A 17,137-nucleotide genomic window follows, 5' to 3' on the forward strand; every position below is an offset into this window, starting at 1 on the left:
TACACACACAAACACACAGCTAAGAATCTTGGGTTATAAATATCAAAAATGCATAGAGATACATTATAAACATACCAATCAGAGAGCAGATATGAGCTAGAACAGTAGCAGCGATCAATAGGGTAAAACGTAAATGTATAACTAAATAAAACAACTTGTTTCTTGAAATTCTCTAACTACATCTATCAGACATACTTGGCAAAACTATCTGTGCCTGTCGTTACTGAAAATGGTCAGATCAGTCGCTACAAACAACTGTGTATCATAAAAATGCAGTACCTCTGTAGCTCCTCTCCCAGTGTTTCAGACTTGTCCTATGGGAGAACGCTGTAAATGTCACAGATAACAGAGTTTTCAAATATCTTACACTTTAAACATAACTCACAGCACCCGTAACAGAAAACTGATCTACAATATTGGATCACTTTGTGGCAGCGTATTAATATCTCACTGCTTATTCTGGTACAGACTATGAAAATACTACACCGCTGACATTTAAGCAGAAAGTAATCTGGCAGTTCCAGTCGTTTCTGTCATCACTTTACGGAGCCTCGACTCAGCACAGACTCTGTATCTGTGTTTACCAGTGAACTACAGCACAACTTTATTCACTAGTTAACTTGCATCATAAAAAGCCCAGACTCTCACTTGCTGCATCTTCAGATGCTGTTACATACACTCTAATGACCATCTCTACACCGAGAAGAACATGAAGGTGAAAACTATTATGGGATGTGGCATTTCAAGAGTGGAAAACACAAAGCACAATTTGGTTAGTTGTTTAAAAGATCTGGATTAAGTTGTTCTCAAGAGGTTTTTAAAAGCCTTAACCTTTCAATACGTTTTATGTATTTTTTTCAGCCACCACTGAGACTCTGCAAAGAATCTGTCTCTCCCCTTCTCCACCAAGCATTGGTAGAAAGATTGTTGGTTTAAGTTAATGTAAAGTTGCTGTCAGCTTAAGTAGAAGATGTCTGTCTGGGGATATAAACCAGGTCAGGTCAGGTCCATAAGAGGACACACTTTATCAATGAGGAATGGCTTCAAACAGCGTCTCAAATACCACACTTAAAAGAAAAAACATGAACACCGTACCCTACACTGTACATTTTGCAAGCAGCTCTTAAAGGCAGCATCAGTTTCACACCCATCGGGTGCAATATCCAACATTTACTAGTATTCATTTAGGACTCTGGGGTATAATTAGAGAGCTGAAGCGGTGGGTCTTCACTCCAAATGTTCTTCATATCGTTTTAATAGGTTTTTGCAGCGTCCACCTCCCTGAGACCTCTGGCAGGATAAAGACGGTAGGTAATGGATGTATGCATGGATACATTCAATATGGAAAATCAAAATAGGGATGTGTAAGATCTCCTGCACTTATGACTTCACTCCAGTGTGTGAATCGAGAAGCAGGGTTCCCCTTTGGAACATTTTTATATACCATTTATTCTGTAAAGTGCCTTGAGATGACTCTGTTGTGAATTGGTGCTATATAAATAAAGTGGAACTGAATTGTAATTATGTATGGATTTCCATCATCAATTATGTTTTGCGGTAACAGGATAACAGGCTACATTTCAGTTCCTCCAATTCAATTCCAGACCTCCAGGGCATGTGATCCACATCCACAGTACATGCAGTCAAAATGAAACCGGAAATGGTGCCTTATTTAACAATGTGTTGAGACATGGCACAGCATTTTCCTAAGCCCCGTCCTTGACTGTCGCCTCACTGCATTCCCAGGACTTCAAGACATAATTTGATATATGCGAAGATCTGAGGAATTTTCCTGTTTAAACCCGTGTGAGTCCAAACTCTTCGCAATGTACCATGATATTTGTGTTTTAATAACATTATTATGACTAGTAAAAATGTAAGAAGGAATTTGGGCCTAATTTATGTTATTTTACTAAAACTGGTTTATTCATAATCGTATCTTTTACAGCCACAATGCAGCTCAGTTGGTAAAGGCAGTCGTCCACAGACCACAGGGTCAATGGTTTGATCCCCAGCCCTGGCTATATATCGAAGTGTCTCTGGGCAAGACACTGAACCCCTAAAAGCCCATTCCCATCCCCAGCTGTGCAGTGCCGGTCCAAGCCAGGTAGAAATTGAGTTGCGTCATGAAGGGCATCCGGTGTAAAAACTGTAACAAATCAACATGCGGACAATGATCCGCTGCGTTGACCCTGAACTGAATTATCTTTCACAGCCACAATGCAGCTTGACGGTTCCACCACTAGAGGGAGCCAAAGGTTCATTTACAAACGTTAACTACTCATCTTTATAATTTAATTTTTAAGAGGAAGATGGTAAAATTTAACAGATTCAATAAGTTTAGGTAAACATTTACATACTGTAGTTGCAGTAGAGATCCACAACAAACAGTAAATGCCTACAAACCTGCAGTCAATAATTTACAAGCGCTGCAGCTACATTATGATGGGATGGAGCCAGCATCCAGTTAAACAGGTCTATTGTGTTTTGGAGAAGGAGTACTTAACACTGCCATTTGGGAAACAATAAAGGAAACAAACATAAACACAGCTAATGCACACAGGTAAGTTACAATACACATATATCCTGTGACTGTCTGCAAGACTTAAACCTAAGTTGAAACTAGTTTTGGATGTATAAATGTTACCTTAAGTTTTCACTGAACAAGCTGGTTTCTGGAGGGGAGAGCTCCGTTTCTATTGGTTGTCCATCTGCACATCAACTCAGTACTGCATCCAGGAGACCAGCTGTTGCTGTGTCACATCTTGTTTACACCAGGGGCCAAGACTATGTTTGACCTAGTTGCTAAAAGCCCAAAACGCAAACTCAAAAGCACATGACGCAAAACAGAGACACAGGGAACAGAAAGAAGCTGTTTTGTTATAGACATGTATCAACATTTGTTGGTTTGGTGTCAAAAGATGTGTAATTGAAATAGAATAGATGAGCTTTACACTTTTTTTTTTTAATTGTGGTTTTAATAGAAAAAGGATTAATGTGGAGCCAATAATGAAAGACACAAGAACGGATCACAGTCTTTTCACCATCACTACTTTCCTGTTTGTATACTCCAATAGAACTGTACAGTCTTAAGAACAATATTGAATAATGTGAAATGATCATTCGTTAATTAAATATGAAATCTTTTTCTTCCACACCGTTCCAGATTTGCCTGCATATCAACAAATCATCCTTGGTTCACAGACAAACTGCACAATTTTTGTTTCAACACACAGTAAATGCATACAAATAATGGCTTGCATTGCAAACAAACTTTTGCTGAATAACAGAGCATGGGTGATCTTTTTTCCAGCAGTACACACCTATTGGAGCTACACAAGGGCACCCTAACAGTAGTTTGTGAGGTATAGCTGTGCCTTACAATCCTGATGAGAATCTTTTTCCAATCAGTTGGGGGAAGGTGTGTGGTAGAGTCCGTTTATCCCACCTTCAATGTCCAGATTACAGGCAATAAAGCAGCTACTGAGTCCTGCTCGAGTCTTGAACCACATGTGTATTCTGTGGTAAATTCAACAGTTCCTGGATCCTTTCGATATCTTTATTGGTTTCTTCTGCCTGAGAGCTGACGTTCAGGTCGCCAATCAATTCATCTGTCAGCTGTAGCCGGGCCGCCCTTATCATTTCAAAGGAGAGAGAACATCAAGACAGGTACTTTCAGTTTTTCTTTTCTTCTTAATTGACAAATTATCATATTTAACTTACCATTCTGCAAGTTTGAGCTCATAAAGCTCTCTGCGCTCTCTCCTTCTCCTCTCTCGGAAGGTTTCTCCTGCCAGCGACTGCATGCTGATGATCAGAGCACCAGTAGGAATCCTGAGCAGAATTAGTTAATAATTGAGTATATTGGCATGAGAAGACTTATTTTACACTACATATAAAAACATCCTCTACTTTAAGTTCTTTAACAAAATATAAAACATAAACCCATTGCAGCTGACCATTTACTTGACACACTGACACTGGTTATGTAATACTGCCCTACAACTCTTCATGCCGTTGCCAAGATTTGTTTATAACTAGCCCAGGTGTCACCTTAATTAATTATTGTATAGACTTTTCAAGCTATTATTGATACCACAGCAACAATTTAGTGTCAAATGTCCCCTTAGCTGTCTCTAACAAAGTTGTGCCCTCCTCTGCAGCCGCTCCAGGCCCACCCCACCTCGGACGTGTGCCTGGACAAGGGAATTATTGTGGGATGAGATCTGGAGCGTGATGTGCTTTCCGATTAGCTGCTTGCTTTCATTTCACCCATTTCTGCCCCAACTGCACCTGGCATAGCTTGGGCTGGGGCTGTTTGCACACATCAACCATTCCAGGTGGCTGGTCACTGAGGCAGACACCGAGAGGGAGACTATGAGGAGGAGGAGGCAATGCTGGTGTGGAGCCAACAGCAGAACAGAATAGAGCTGGGCCAACATGGAGCTGATGATCACAGAGAGTATCAAACAGCCCCTCCAGTCTGTTACACCATTAAATGCCTCACGCTCAATCTCCATTATACCATCAAATTCAAATATGCTCTTGGCATTGTGAGCTCAGCTGAAAGCATAGAGAGGAACAAGCTAGAAATGCAAAAGAAAAACAGAAATAGGGGCATCGGACAGATGAAATGCAGTGAAACAAGTCCAGCTCAGACTGTGGTAGAGGGAGTGGAGATGTCGGAATAACAGAGGTGATATAAACAGAGGGGGGCAGCTGCCACCTTGGCCTGCCTCCTCTCACTATCTAGTACCTAAAACATGGCCCTCTGTGGTGCACATGAGTCCCTCTGGCACTGTGAACAGAGTTGGAGTTGGGGAGTCGGGTGGGGGTGGGTAGAGGTTCAGCTGGGTGACAGAGGGTTGCTGGGAGGGGCGCAGCTGGCTGCCAGAGTGCTCATTGCTTTCAGGCACAAGGGCATGAACATGAAACACGCACGCAAGGATGAATAAATACACGTCTCAAACAAAATACAAAAAAAAACTTGGTTCTGTTAGATCTTTTATGGCCAGTGGTGAATGAGGTGAACCAAGGCCTGGAATGGATGTCTTACCCCAGGACTGCTCCAATGATTGTCCCAGCCACCAATCCTCTCAGGCCCAGGTTCAGTCTGAAAAGGCCTCCGGTGACAGCTGTTCACAATCACACACACATTTATATCTCAAAGTGTTGGCATATGTACTATGTGTTATGGCAATGTGTCACAAGGTTATCGCAGTTATCAAGTTTCATTATTGTTGTTGGTGCCAAAAATGTTACTACAGTAAGGAACATTTCAGAAACTGAATGGCTGTGACTGAAAAACATTTAAAATTGGACACATTATTTCTGCACAATATAAAACTACATTTACTGCACCGTAAATTTCTGGACTAGCCTGTACTTTTTTAATAATTATTTTGGGTCTCTGTTTAAACAGCTTCAGTAGAGAAATGGGCAACAGCATGCAGAACTGTTTTCTGGTTAGACATATACTGGAGATGTTGCGGTCCACAGTTGGCGCCCTAACCCCTGGGTGTGAATTATGCTGGAGACCCTGCTGATGCCCCATGTGACCTACCTCCAGCTGCAGCATAATGGCTGAGGGTACACTTGTCTCTGTACACAGTCAGGCCCGTGCTGACAGAACTACAGGGGGAGGGGAAGAAAGGAACACAGATTAGGTAACTATTGATAAATTATCTGATTCAAGGACAATCATCCGAGTCTACTATAAATAATACTGCAGAGCCTCAGCTAAAAATACCTAGCAAGTTGTAGCAACACAATGAAACAACTTTTCAGATTTTAATCTGAGCTGGTTTATGATTTATCAACTGCAAATTCTCTGGCCATTAAAGCAATCACCTCAAATTGTCATGTAACAAGTTTGAAAATGTATTATAGTACTGTATATCCCTGTGGCTTATTTGTTAACATTCCCCTAATCACCATACAGCATTATCTTCACTTTTTGCTTACTTGAACAAGGTGACAAATGCAGCCACTCTCCAGCTCCATCTCCAACCATATCTCACAAAACCCCGGATTGCTGCATTATGGGCTGAGCGCTGTTGAAACAGAAAAGACACAACACCATACTGCAGCGTACTCCCATAATCATGTTCTACAATTCACATCACTACTTTAGGAGTTGAGGTAAAGTTGTATTGTTGTGTAAAAGTAACTTGGATCATTTAACCATATCTTTAAAGCTCTATCTCAAATCTTTTCTACATCCCCATCTAGTATTCCCGCACTCAACAATGTCAGCCAAAGTTTTATTCAGATCTCACTTACCACTGCTTCCACACGACTATTATATATTTCCGCCTGGCTGATTTGGATGTACCTCTGCCTTGCGTGGCGTGCAGCTGGCAGACCTCCGTAGATCAAGCCTGCTAGTGCAGCCACGACGCCACTCTTTATTACGTGGGTCAGCTCCTCTGGGTACCTCTGTGTCACACTACAGGAAGAACAGAATGACGGAACATGTTTAAGTTGAGAGACTGTTTAGCGCATAAGACTATAGCACTTACAAATGTAAATTTAAAGTGAACTACAATATATTTTTTAAACAAAGAAAATGATCAGTGGACAGCTACATAAGGGCACAACTTTGATCTTAAAGGGCAACGTCAACAATTTTCAGCTTTCTATGGCTTTAGTTTAGGATGTTAATGTACAATAATGTTTTTAAACATCTCTCTGACTTGACTATATTAAGATATTTCTTTGCTTCTAACTGAAAAGGTGCTCCAGATGACATCTGCTGGAGGAGTTTTTCATCACTGGGAGTTCAAAGGACGTCATCTGGGGGAGCTTCAGAAAAGCAGGTTGACCATGTTTACAAACTCCACAATATGAGCAACAAGATAACATAATCTGAACTGAAGGTTTCTCCAAGTGATGTCACCTGAAGGCCTTTTTAAGCTAGAAGTAGAGATTTTTTGATATAGGGAAGTCAAGGGGACGTTTAATGGTGTCTCTGCACATGTACCACCCAAACTAGAACCAAAAGACAAGTTTAAAATCAGTGAATGCATCATTTAAATTTTACTTGACAAGCTACTGGTTGTTACCTGATGTCACTTTCACACATTATTTAAGTCACAACGGGAGGATACATACACAAAGAATTACATTGGAAAAAAGCTTGAGCTTTTTTTTAAAAAAACCCACACATTTACACACTGGCACTGCAAAACCGTTTGTTCATTGATCTCATTTTCATCTATAATGGTTGTCTGAAAAATAGTGAAAATAGTCTAGATGTAAGTAATAGTAATTTCACTTTAGATACCTGTAAGATTTACCTCTGACTACAAAAGAAATTTTTATTCATTCATCTATTTATAATTTAAGATTGGAGCATTTTAAGATTGATGCATATATGACGCTAATATTTCAGACAGGTGTGAAAACTAACCATCACACAGTCTGATAATTCACAAGGTGACCTTCAGACTTGGTAAATGGGGTCTGCATTAATGAAAACACTACACAAGAGTTTACTAGTACATAAGATGAAGACACAGCATATAGTTACAACATAATCTAAAATGTGTTTTTATTTGAAAACATGACTAAGGAAAATAATTATCTTTTAATACATCACTAAATTGGTCATCACACTGCCTACACCTGAAGTATACCCAGAGACCACATTTATGCAGTCAGAGCTAGGAACTGTCTTTGTTAAAGTCTCAGGAAAAGGCAGAGAGGTTATAATAGGGTTAAAGAACAAAAGTCACAGATAATAAGAAAAAAGTGACAAACACTAACTCTCTATCAAAAAGGTCCTTGATGCGGTCCCATCCGGTGTCTGGGAATTCTGGCTTGCCAACATTTCTTGGCACGGTGTTAGGAGAGGGGATGGGTGCAGGAGCAGCAGCAGAACTGGTGGAGGAGGAAGAGGCAGAAGTGGGCATCTGTGCATGCTGGGCAGTAGCCACATCAGCTGCTTGGACCCTGGGGAGCAGAAAGCAGAAGGAAGGAGGCGTGGGACTCTGGATGAGGCCCTGCAGTATGCCGGTGCTCAGAGTGCCCCGGGGGGCTGAATCTGCCTGCTGTTTCTGCAGGGCAAAGCCTGTTCTGGGTTGCTCTGGATCCATCATGCTTCAGCTGGCATTAGACTGCAGCAGAGAGGCAGAAACACATGGCCATGGGTTGAACTGTTGTACTCACTGCTTCAACTTAACTTCCATACTCTAAACAGCCTTAAGGCAAATTAAATCCTAACAGGGCTACACAGGCTGTCTGCTTTTTAGCAGTTAGTAAACGGTGCAATCCTATGAAAACACTGAGCACATAGGAAATAAATCTTGCCCCTGAAAGTCTGCCTAAGTTCTAAATATATCTGGGCGTTCAGTGCACAGCCAGAACCCCCAGGTCCTATGAGCAGGGTGTGTTGGCTGGCACAGTCAAAGGTAAACACATGTGACTCTCTTTGCACAACTGGCTCCAAGACTGAGCTCAGTTTTAAGTAATCAAGAGCAAATATTTTCAAGATTTTTTAAGTGTGAAAGAATGGGCCTCACCTTTGCATGTCATGTATATTGTTTTTGCTCAACACACTCATTCACTTTTTCATAAATACGTGTTAGATAAGAATAACTTAGTTAATTTGCCACATTTTAATGAAAATGACTTAAGGTGCCGACAAACAAAACATACACCATATAAACAAAAGTAATAACACAGCAGACCTAAATCAGAAACAAAAATATAAACATGCAGAAAAAGAACAACATATACATAGTGGGAGAGTTAAATAGATAGTCATCATCACTACCAACAATTAATTATCAGTAAAGTACCTAATAACCTGAAAGACGTCCTATACAAGTGGCAGATCATTTAATACTAGTAAGACTTTCTAAAAAAGCTAACGCTGAACAGCTGTTATGTAACGTTAGCAAACGCTTCTTGTGTCACATTGAATTATTCACTGGTGTTGGCTAAAACTCTCACCGCAGACATAGCAAACAATTTTATTATATATTTTTCTCAGGAAACATACAATCTGGATTAGTTCAGCAATTTATTTCATTGTTTGCGTTGTTTACTATTTTCAAGAAAAGCCGAATATATCCATGTCTGTGTGATAAAGGGAGCCTTAGCTTCAGCTGTTAGCACACTATGTCACCGAACAACTAAACCGCAACTTACCAGGAGGAAGCAAAAAATTCCACTACAAGTGCAGAAACTGGTTAATTTACATTAATCCAGGTTTATGTTCCCATTGTGTTTTTTCATTACTGCCCTTCTACTTTCTCATCGATGACTTTCCAACAGGCTACCGGCTTTCCGACCTCTGACCTCGGTAATGGCGTCAAGCTACGCACATCAAATATAAAACAGCGCCACTACGCGGTGGAGGACTGAATCTTAACCAGTGTGCGCGCACATTAGTGTTTCAGTATGTATTTCAGTGGTCACAGACAATTTCTATTCATGCAGCTGATGCTTGTTGCATATAGCTACAGTGTACAAAAATAAAAACATAAAAAGCAGTAAGAAAAAAAAAACTCCTGTACGGCGTGTTTCAAAAACCAGTTTATTGGTGTACAAACAAAATTGATGAGCAAGCTGTGAAAGCTACCTGGATGTCACACTTTGACCAAGTACATGATCACAGTTTTCTGGTCAAATGAACATACTATTGGACGATCTACACATTTCAAAACAACTGTGCAAAAAAGAATCGTCACAACATAACATGAATACTACAACATATCCAATATTATCCAGCATCAACTCTACATCATCAGTCAACACCTAGGGTTTTTTCTTTCAAAAGGCAAAACAATGAACATGCCATTTCTTGGAAACTCTAAATAACCTAAATTAAACTAATTACAAGAAATAGAAATTATTGCTTACTGTTGGCACTTTGTGTGGAGGTTTTGTTTGTTTGTTTGTTTTTTTTACATTCTTTTGTATTTTCAAGTTATAAACCTTATGTTGGGTCCCATAAAAATGCTGATACTGAAATTAAACTCAGCAAAAACATGTAAAGCATCCAGTGAATGGATGCTGTGCAGTATGTCGTAAAGGTCTGCTGAAGTTTCCCCAGTCCTCCAGTAGAGAGCAGTGTAACAAAGCCAATGTGTAAAGTTTGGCTTTTGCTGTTGTAAAGGTAACATTCACTCGACTTGAGACAAAATAACAACAAAATGAGTACCATTTAATTTTAGTGGTGCATCGATTCAGCACCTTTTCCCCATGAACAACACATAATCCATGGTTTTAATATACCACTGTGGCCATTGATTTTATTCAAATGAATTGGGTCTTTGTTGGATATGAACAGTGAACAACCACAGCAGTACTACGGAGGATATTTTCCATGTTAATGTGTGATCAACATGATAACCTTTAGCTTTCAGTAACTCCTATCAAATACAACAGATAACATTAAATATGTAACAGCATGGCATCTTAAACCAGCTTCATTACTGATAGTTTCTTAGTAAATTAAGTATTTGAGCAGCTGTTGATGGACAACATAACACTCTTTAGTACTATTATCCAAGTGTTAAAACTGAGTCCTAGGTGATCCACAAGTGAGGTTAAATGTCTTCATGTTTTGATTAGTGGTCTACAGAAAAAGGTCAACTAAACTATGAATGACTAACCTGAAAATTTTTTTTATAAAATCTAAGCAGTATTAGATATCTGTTAAAGTCTACATAATAATTATGCAATGCATATTTAAAGGGGCGCCTCAGCAATTCAGTACGACTTCCATAAGGTTGGGGGACTCAAAAGATTCAAATTACAAATGAAGTGTTTGTCAAATCTAAAACAGGAGCTGAGGGAGGATCATCCAGATTTGTAGCTTCTAGATTAAGTCAAGTCATGGATCCTACTTTTCCCATTATGCAATTTGATTTTTTTAAATTTGATTTTTCCTTTAAAACACTGCCACATTGTTTATACTACATTCTATCAGTTTATACCCATGCTTGGGTTGCAACTTGTAGTTCCTCTGCCTCCAGAACACCCCCCCCCACCCCACACACACACGCACACACACCCACACCCACACCAACACACCCACACAAACACACTCTTGCTGGTGAGTATAAACTGGAAGTTTAACTGAATGATTCAAGGTCAACAACTGGCTCAGTCAATTACTTTTGGAAACAAATCAACTCACTGAATCAGAGATGGTTCTATAAAGATTTGGCATTCAAGCCCCCTAGTGGCACCTGAAGATACGACAGCAACCACAGTCAATAGGCTTAAGTACATCTACGTCAACATAATACAAAATTTGGTGTCCTGTACTCTAGCAAAGACACTTGGTCCAACTTTGCTCTATTTTAGACAAAAACACTGCACTCAAAGAAACTAAATATAAAACATATCTAGTTAGGGATTTAGGCTATATTAGCTAAAAACCGTGGTCTGATTTTGACAAAACTTGAATGTTAACATCCCATAGTGTTGCTTGTGAGGAAATCATATGTTGTGGTGCAGTAATTACATTCATTATGTAGAGGTTTCCTTCATTACAGCTGCCCTGGTTTTGCAGAGTATCTCTGTTATAGTTCTGTCTTGCTGGGTCTGAGGACAATCTGCTTGTAGTTATTCCGTCTTTTTGGTTTGTAGGTAAGAAGTTGGCTGAACTCAGTCAGGAGTCTCTCCCAGTAGCAGGACACATCTTCCATCCGCAGGTGCTCAAGAATGAATTCCTTACCTCTGCAGGGAGGGAGAGGAATAAAGAAGTTAGACAGAGTGGTTGAGTTTCTCTTCAGTGTTGAGATGAGTACACTGCTGAGATGAGTACACTGATGAGATGAGAACAGAGCAACACATGGCCAGTTACTCAGTTTCCATCAAAATTTAATCATAAAATATGATGCATTACCTTGTGGCGATCTCCTGTGCAATGGCATCATTCTCTTTGACAAACTCCAGTAGTTCCCTGAGGACACAGAACATGTAAAAGCATATTAACAGTTACCACACAGAAAAGGTAAATTCACAAGAAATTTCAAGGTGTTCAAATATTGACCTGCACACATCACATCTTTACTGCAAATTTAATTTATAGATACAGGTGTGTCAATATTAACATTTAATGGTTCAAGTTTCAGCAACAATCTTTTACCAAGAGACAATTCAAATATTCACTGGTTTCTGTTCGTTCCAGATATGCTCCACATTTTACGGACTAAAATGACTAAATGGCTGGCAAACTACTTGGTAATGTTCTATAAAACGTTGTACTCATTAGGATTTCAAAACTAAGCACTGAAAAAAGTAACATCCCTTTGACACAACCAAAACTACCTAAAGACATTCAAACCTAGTAGAAAAATCAGTGAAACCGAAATATTTTGACCACAAAGAGTCTGAAGTACCTGACATCAGAGAGGTCCTGCTTGACTGGGATGTAGTGGACCCACGGCTTTAGCTGAGGGTAAAAAAACTCCTGCCATTCATCTCCCACATGAAACACTAAGGAACCACAGAGAAAGAGATGTTTGAAACGAAAGCTGGCTGCCACACCCCGGAAGTTGAATAAATACCTGAAAAAAATTGAAAAGAAGATGTGTAGTGTGAGGTAGTTTTGAAAAATCATGGATGTAAATGAGATTTGATACGTCTAATTAAACTGTAGATAAAGTTACCACAAAAAATAACACTAACAAAAAAAAAAAACATGTAGTAAATTTTTTACAACATTTTAAGCACAAATCACAGCTGCTTTAAACAGACGTCACAAAATAGCTACATTTATATGGAAAATTGTAGAATAGTCTTTTTAGAATACCACCTGACAACATGTAATTATAAACGCCTTTTCAATTCAACTATTTTCATCACTGATGTAATGGAGAATTCAGCTTACTTGTATTTGCAGTGATCGACTAGTGGGATTTCTTTGGCTGGTGGTCTCCCTAGTGTGTCCTGTGAGAAAATGGCAAATATGATTAGCGAACAATCACCGTGGACCACTTGCATTTGTTTTACAAAACCATTCTCTTTGTGTCTATGTAAACAGAGAGCGTGGGGTAGAATTTATTCTAGGCAAAATAAGAGCACCAAACAACTAAGACATATTTATAATGTTGTAAATATTCTGAAGCTTTTTAACGCTGATGCGGTTTAAAAAAGGACTGACCCTCTCAGACTTCCAAGCCTGGTTCTTTGTGTACTCCGCATCCACCAGCTCTGGGGCTTCTCTGGACAGAAGGATCAAAGGATCACGCTCAGGACTGGTTCTATAAATGAAGAAGAGGAGAAAATGAGCAAAGGTTGTTTGGAGTAAAATAAAGATGGGTAACAAACAAGAAGATGCTCTGCTAGAGGCATAGAGAAGCATGAACGGCATTGTGGTGTCTGACATGTCAACTATTAATGGTTGTTTTATTGACTATATAATAATAAGTCTGAACATTGCCACCACATACGAAAAGAGTATATCCAAGTAAAAAATCTACAGCAAAGTAAATTATGCTTGGATAGTAGAATCTTCCACAGCTAAGAAAAAAAAATTTACACAAGAGATGAGACTGACCTGGAGCCTCTGAAGAATCCTTTGGACTCCTTTTTCTTCCATGGCCACTGTGCTGCAGACCTAAAAAAGCAGATGGAGCAGACTGAAATCATGGAGTTGGATAACATTAATCAAAATCACAATTTAAATGCCTAATTGAATCAAAATTAAGGAATCTTTTAATAAGTAGTTGACACCACAGAAAATAAGTAAATCATTCCATGTGTAAATTTATTAAAATAAATATTTGTAACAAACAAACAAGAAATAAATGTTCAAAGACAGTTGACTTTGTTTTATGTCTACAGTGCATCCAGAAAGTATTCACAGCACTTAACTTTCTACATTTTGATATGTTACAACCTTATTCCAAAATGGATCATATTTATTATTTTCTTCAAAAATCTATAAACAAAATCCCAAAGTGAAAGAAGTTTGTTTAAAATTTTTGGGAAAAAAAAAATAAAAAAAATAAATAAATCACATGTACATAAGTATTCATGGCCTTTGCTGTGACACTCTAAATTGAGCTCTGGTGCGTCCTGTTTCCACTGATCATCCTTGAGATGTTCCGACAACTTGATTGGAGTCCACCTGTGGGAAATTCTGTTGGCTGTGTGTTTAGGGTCAATGTCCTGTTGAAAGATGAACCGTTGTCCCATATTGAGATCTAGAGCACTCTGGAACAGGTTTTCATGAAGGATGTCTCTGTACATTGCTGAATTCATCTTTGCCTCGATCCTGACTACTCTCCCAGTTGGGCTGTCATGTGCCTTTTACTGAGGAGTGGTTTACTTAGGATTCCATCTGGCTACTCTACCATACAGGCCTGATTGGTGGAGTGCTGCAGAGATGGTTGTTCTTCTGGAAGGTTCTACTCTCTCCACAGAGAAATGCTGGAGTTCTTTCAGAGTGACCATCAGGTTCTTGTTCATCTCCCTGACTAAGGCCCTTCTGTCTTGATCACTCAGTTTGTCTGATTGGCCCAATGTAGGAGGAGTCCTATTGGTTCTAAACGTCTTCCATTAATGGATGAGGCGGCCACTGTGTAAATTGGGACGTTCAATTCTGCAGAATTTTTTCTGTACCTCTATATAATCCTGTCAGAGTGTCTCAGAGTGCTACCAACAATTCCTTGGACTGCATGGCTTGGTTTGTGCTCTGACATGCACTCTTAACTATGGGTCCCTATATAGACAGGTGCATGCCAAATGCTCCAAATGATATCTAATCAACTGAATTTCCCACACATGGACTCCAATAAAGTTGTAGAAACATCAAAAGGATGATCAATGGAAACAGGATGCACCAGAGCTCAATTTAGAGTGTCACAGCAAAGGCCATGAATACTAAAGTACATGTGATTCTTTTCATTTTTATTTTTAATAAATTTGCAAAAATTTCAAACAAACTTCTTTCACATTGTCATTATGGGGTATTTTATGTAGAAGTTTGAGGAAAATAATAAATTCAAATCATTTTGGAATGAGGCTGTTACACAACAAAATGTGGAAAAAGTTAAGTACTTTGAATACTTTCTGGATGCACTGTACATTTTTTTAATTTCTAAATGAATCAAACAGTATTTTATAAATTCTGTTTTAGAATTTTAGCAATAGCAAAAGTACACAAATAGTAATTATTGTGTCTACTACATGTGTAATTTCTTCTGTCTACAGCACTATGCCTTACTTTTTCAGGTCATCCCTCATCAGATCCCATCTTCCCAGTCCACTAGGATATATGGGCCACACAGCAGGCCCACCCTCCCAAAATGTCCATGCAGGATACATGATGTCATGATACTCTGATGTCTACTCAAATCAAACATACACACATCAAGAGCAGTTATTACATTTAATGAACACAAAGGTGTGTTTCATGAAAAAAACTGCGCATAGTCTGACCTTACTGAAGGAGAAGATAGGAAGGATTGGCTGGATCCAGTTGGGCATTTGAGGGTAATCTCTGACATTTACCACCATCTCCAAATCAGGTAACTTGTGAATCAACTCCTGAATAAAATGCTCCACCCCGCTACACCTGAAATAAGAAAACTGATTTAGTCTGTGCATGCACGGGTGGTGATATCTCTCTTTCTATATATATATATATATATATTTTTTTTTCACTCTGGTTTGACATATTGGTAGTAAATTAAGCACTTTGATCTCCACCCTGATCAAAAGTTAATCTTAAGTGTTTATCCTTACCTAGCAGGGAACATACAGTTGTGTTCTCTGTACAACTTGTTTCCAATAATCTGGTAGTGGGTGCCCACCCCTCTTTGAATTGTGGAAGCCATGACATCCTCAGAGATACCATCTTTAAATGGTCCCAGATCCTGCTGTAGGACACTAAGACATAAACAAATGTTCAAGTGAGTATTATTTATTCAAGGCTTTTTTTTTTTAAAAATATGGTAGAGAAACATTTATAACCATTTTAACAAATATAAATATATACAAAATCTCAAAACGTTCACTGCAGCAACACTTTCTCTGCTCTGATGGTGTCAGGAAAAGCAGGGCTGCAATATGAGAGAAAAATCTAAGTTGCCAAAATCTATGATGCCATCACACTCACCTAATATGGCAGCTGCAGTTGACAGGATTGCATGGGTCGTACACTTTAACAGCATCAGAAATCTCATCTCTAATTTTCTTCCACTTTTTGCCTGCAACAACACATGAAAATGTGTTGTAAATGTGTCAAAAATAATATTAATAGAAGTTTAATCGTCTTTCACCCTATTTAAAGAAACAAAACAAAAACAAAAACACGGCATAACTGTGTACGGCATAAAATAACATTATAATAGCTACTCTGTAACTGATGGCAGAGCAAAGGGAAGCGACTGAATGGAAGCATTCGTTAATTAACGATTAGCAGACATGTTGCAAAACCCCCAGCTTTGATGAAATTTTTTTTTATTGTTGGTGAAAGTGCCAAATTATAACCACAAACCACTGTATGTTTTTTGGGAGACCCCAGAAGCTAATATAAAAGTTAGCTAGCTAACATCTTAGTTGGGTTAACTCTTGAGCTACTTAGCTAGGTTAACGTTAGCTCGTGAAGTGTTGAATGACTGAAACAAAACTGATTTGAAAGAAGCACATTTTTTTTAGAAGCAGCAACCTCTCTCTATCACTTTTTAAATCGTTATAACAGTGGCACGTGTTTAAATATGCATTACCTGATACACCAACTAAACCTAAATCAAAAACTTGAGACAATATTAAAACACTCCACAGCCAAGCGTGATCCATTTTTCTCTCTCGTCCAGCTTTATCTGAATAGCAGGAACAAAGCTGCGATCTGTGATCTGCTCTTTCTGGCTGAACGTGGTCATTACGACAATGCGCAAATAGAAATTCACATGAAGGTTACCGTAATATTTAGACGATTTGCTCAAAGTAGAATTGAAGGGATACTCCTCCCAAAATCTTTTTTACAATTACGTTTGCATCCACTAAATTTGTCAATATATTTTTCATTAGTTTCATAGTGCGATACATAATTTCCCAATGCATAGGCAAAGCCCTCTGTCATTATACTTGAATAATGATATGAATAATGATATTGCTTATTAAATGGCTAATGGAATCCCTAAAGCTTTTCTGCTCTGAATTCTGAATT

At 38.8% G+C, this 17,137-nt stretch overlaps 2 protein-coding genes across 3 annotated transcripts; both read right to left on the reverse strand.

The window, feature by feature from the left end:
• Positions 1-2,947: 2,947 nt before the first annotated feature.
• timmdc1 (translocase of inner mitochondrial membrane domain containing 1) lies at positions 2,948-9,315 on the reverse strand. Of its 2 annotated transcripts, none has more exons than XM_067493815.1 (8): positions 9,154-9,315; positions 7,768-7,953; positions 6,283-6,448; positions 5,965-6,053; positions 5,564-5,631; positions 5,057-5,135; positions 3,724-3,834; positions 2,948-3,634 (listed from the first exon to the last, which is right to left on the reverse strand). In XM_067493815.1, the coding sequence occupies exons 2-8, from the start codon at positions 7,911-7,913 to the stop codon at positions 3,481-3,483; spliced, it is 813 nt and encodes a 270-aa protein (XP_067349916.1). In that variant the 5' UTR covers positions 7,914-7,953; positions 9,154-9,315; the 3' UTR covers positions 2,948-3,480. The 2 variants fall into 2 exon arrangements, with proteins under 2 accessions (XP_067349916.1, XP_067349914.1); XM_067493813.1 differs by having other exon boundaries at positions 7,768-8,117.
• A 207-nt stretch (positions 9,316-9,522) lies between these two features.
• poglut1 (protein O-glucosyltransferase 1) lies at positions 9,523-16,795 on the reverse strand. The gene is made up of 11 exons (XM_067493329.1): positions 16,695-16,795; positions 16,085-16,175; positions 15,712-15,855; positions 15,406-15,541; positions 15,191-15,312; positions 13,520-13,579; positions 13,124-13,223; positions 12,851-12,909; positions 12,360-12,527; positions 11,864-11,920; positions 9,523-11,694 (listed from the first exon to the last, which is right to left on the reverse strand). Exons 1-11 carry the CDS (start codon positions 16,765-16,767, stop codon positions 11,538-11,540), a joined length of 1,167 nt encoding a protein of 388 aa, XP_067349430.1. The 5' UTR covers positions 16,768-16,795; the 3' UTR covers positions 9,523-11,537.
• Between the last annotated feature and the right edge of the window lie 342 nt (positions 16,796-17,137).

This window comes from Channa argus, chromosome 23 (assembly GCF_033026475.1).
Source record: "Channa argus isolate prfri chromosome 23, Channa argus male v1.0, whole genome shotgun sequence".
NCBI lineage: Eukaryota > Metazoa > Chordata > Actinopteri > Anabantiformes > Channidae > Channa > Channa argus.

Bases quoted from the DNA above. Each gene is read 5' to 3' on its own strand.
- timmdc1 (XM_067493813.1), bottom strand. From the start codon at position 8,099: ATGATGGATCCAGAGCAACCCAGAACAGGCTTTGCCCTGCAGAAACAG. The intron at 6,054-6,282 runs GTAAGTGAGATC...CTGTTTCAACAG, and splicing joins ATAGTCGTGTGGAAGCAGTG to CGCTCAGCCCATAATGCAGC. The intron at 3,635-3,723 runs GTAAGTTAAATA...TGAAATGATAAG, and splicing joins GAGCTCAAACTTGCAGAATG to GGCGGCCCGGCTACAGCTGA.
- poglut1 (XM_067493329.1), bottom strand. From the start codon at position 16,767: ATGGATCACGCTTGGCTGTGGAGTGTTTTAATATTGTCTCAAGTTTTT. The intron at 13,580-15,190 runs GTAAGGCATAGT...CTGCTTTTTTAG, and splicing joins ATGAGGGATGACCTGAAAAA to GTCTGCAGCACAGTGGCCAT. The intron at 11,921-12,359 runs GTACTTCAGACT...CTGTGTCCTCAG, and splicing joins CAGGACCTCTCTGATGTCAG to GGAACTACTGGAGTTTGTCA.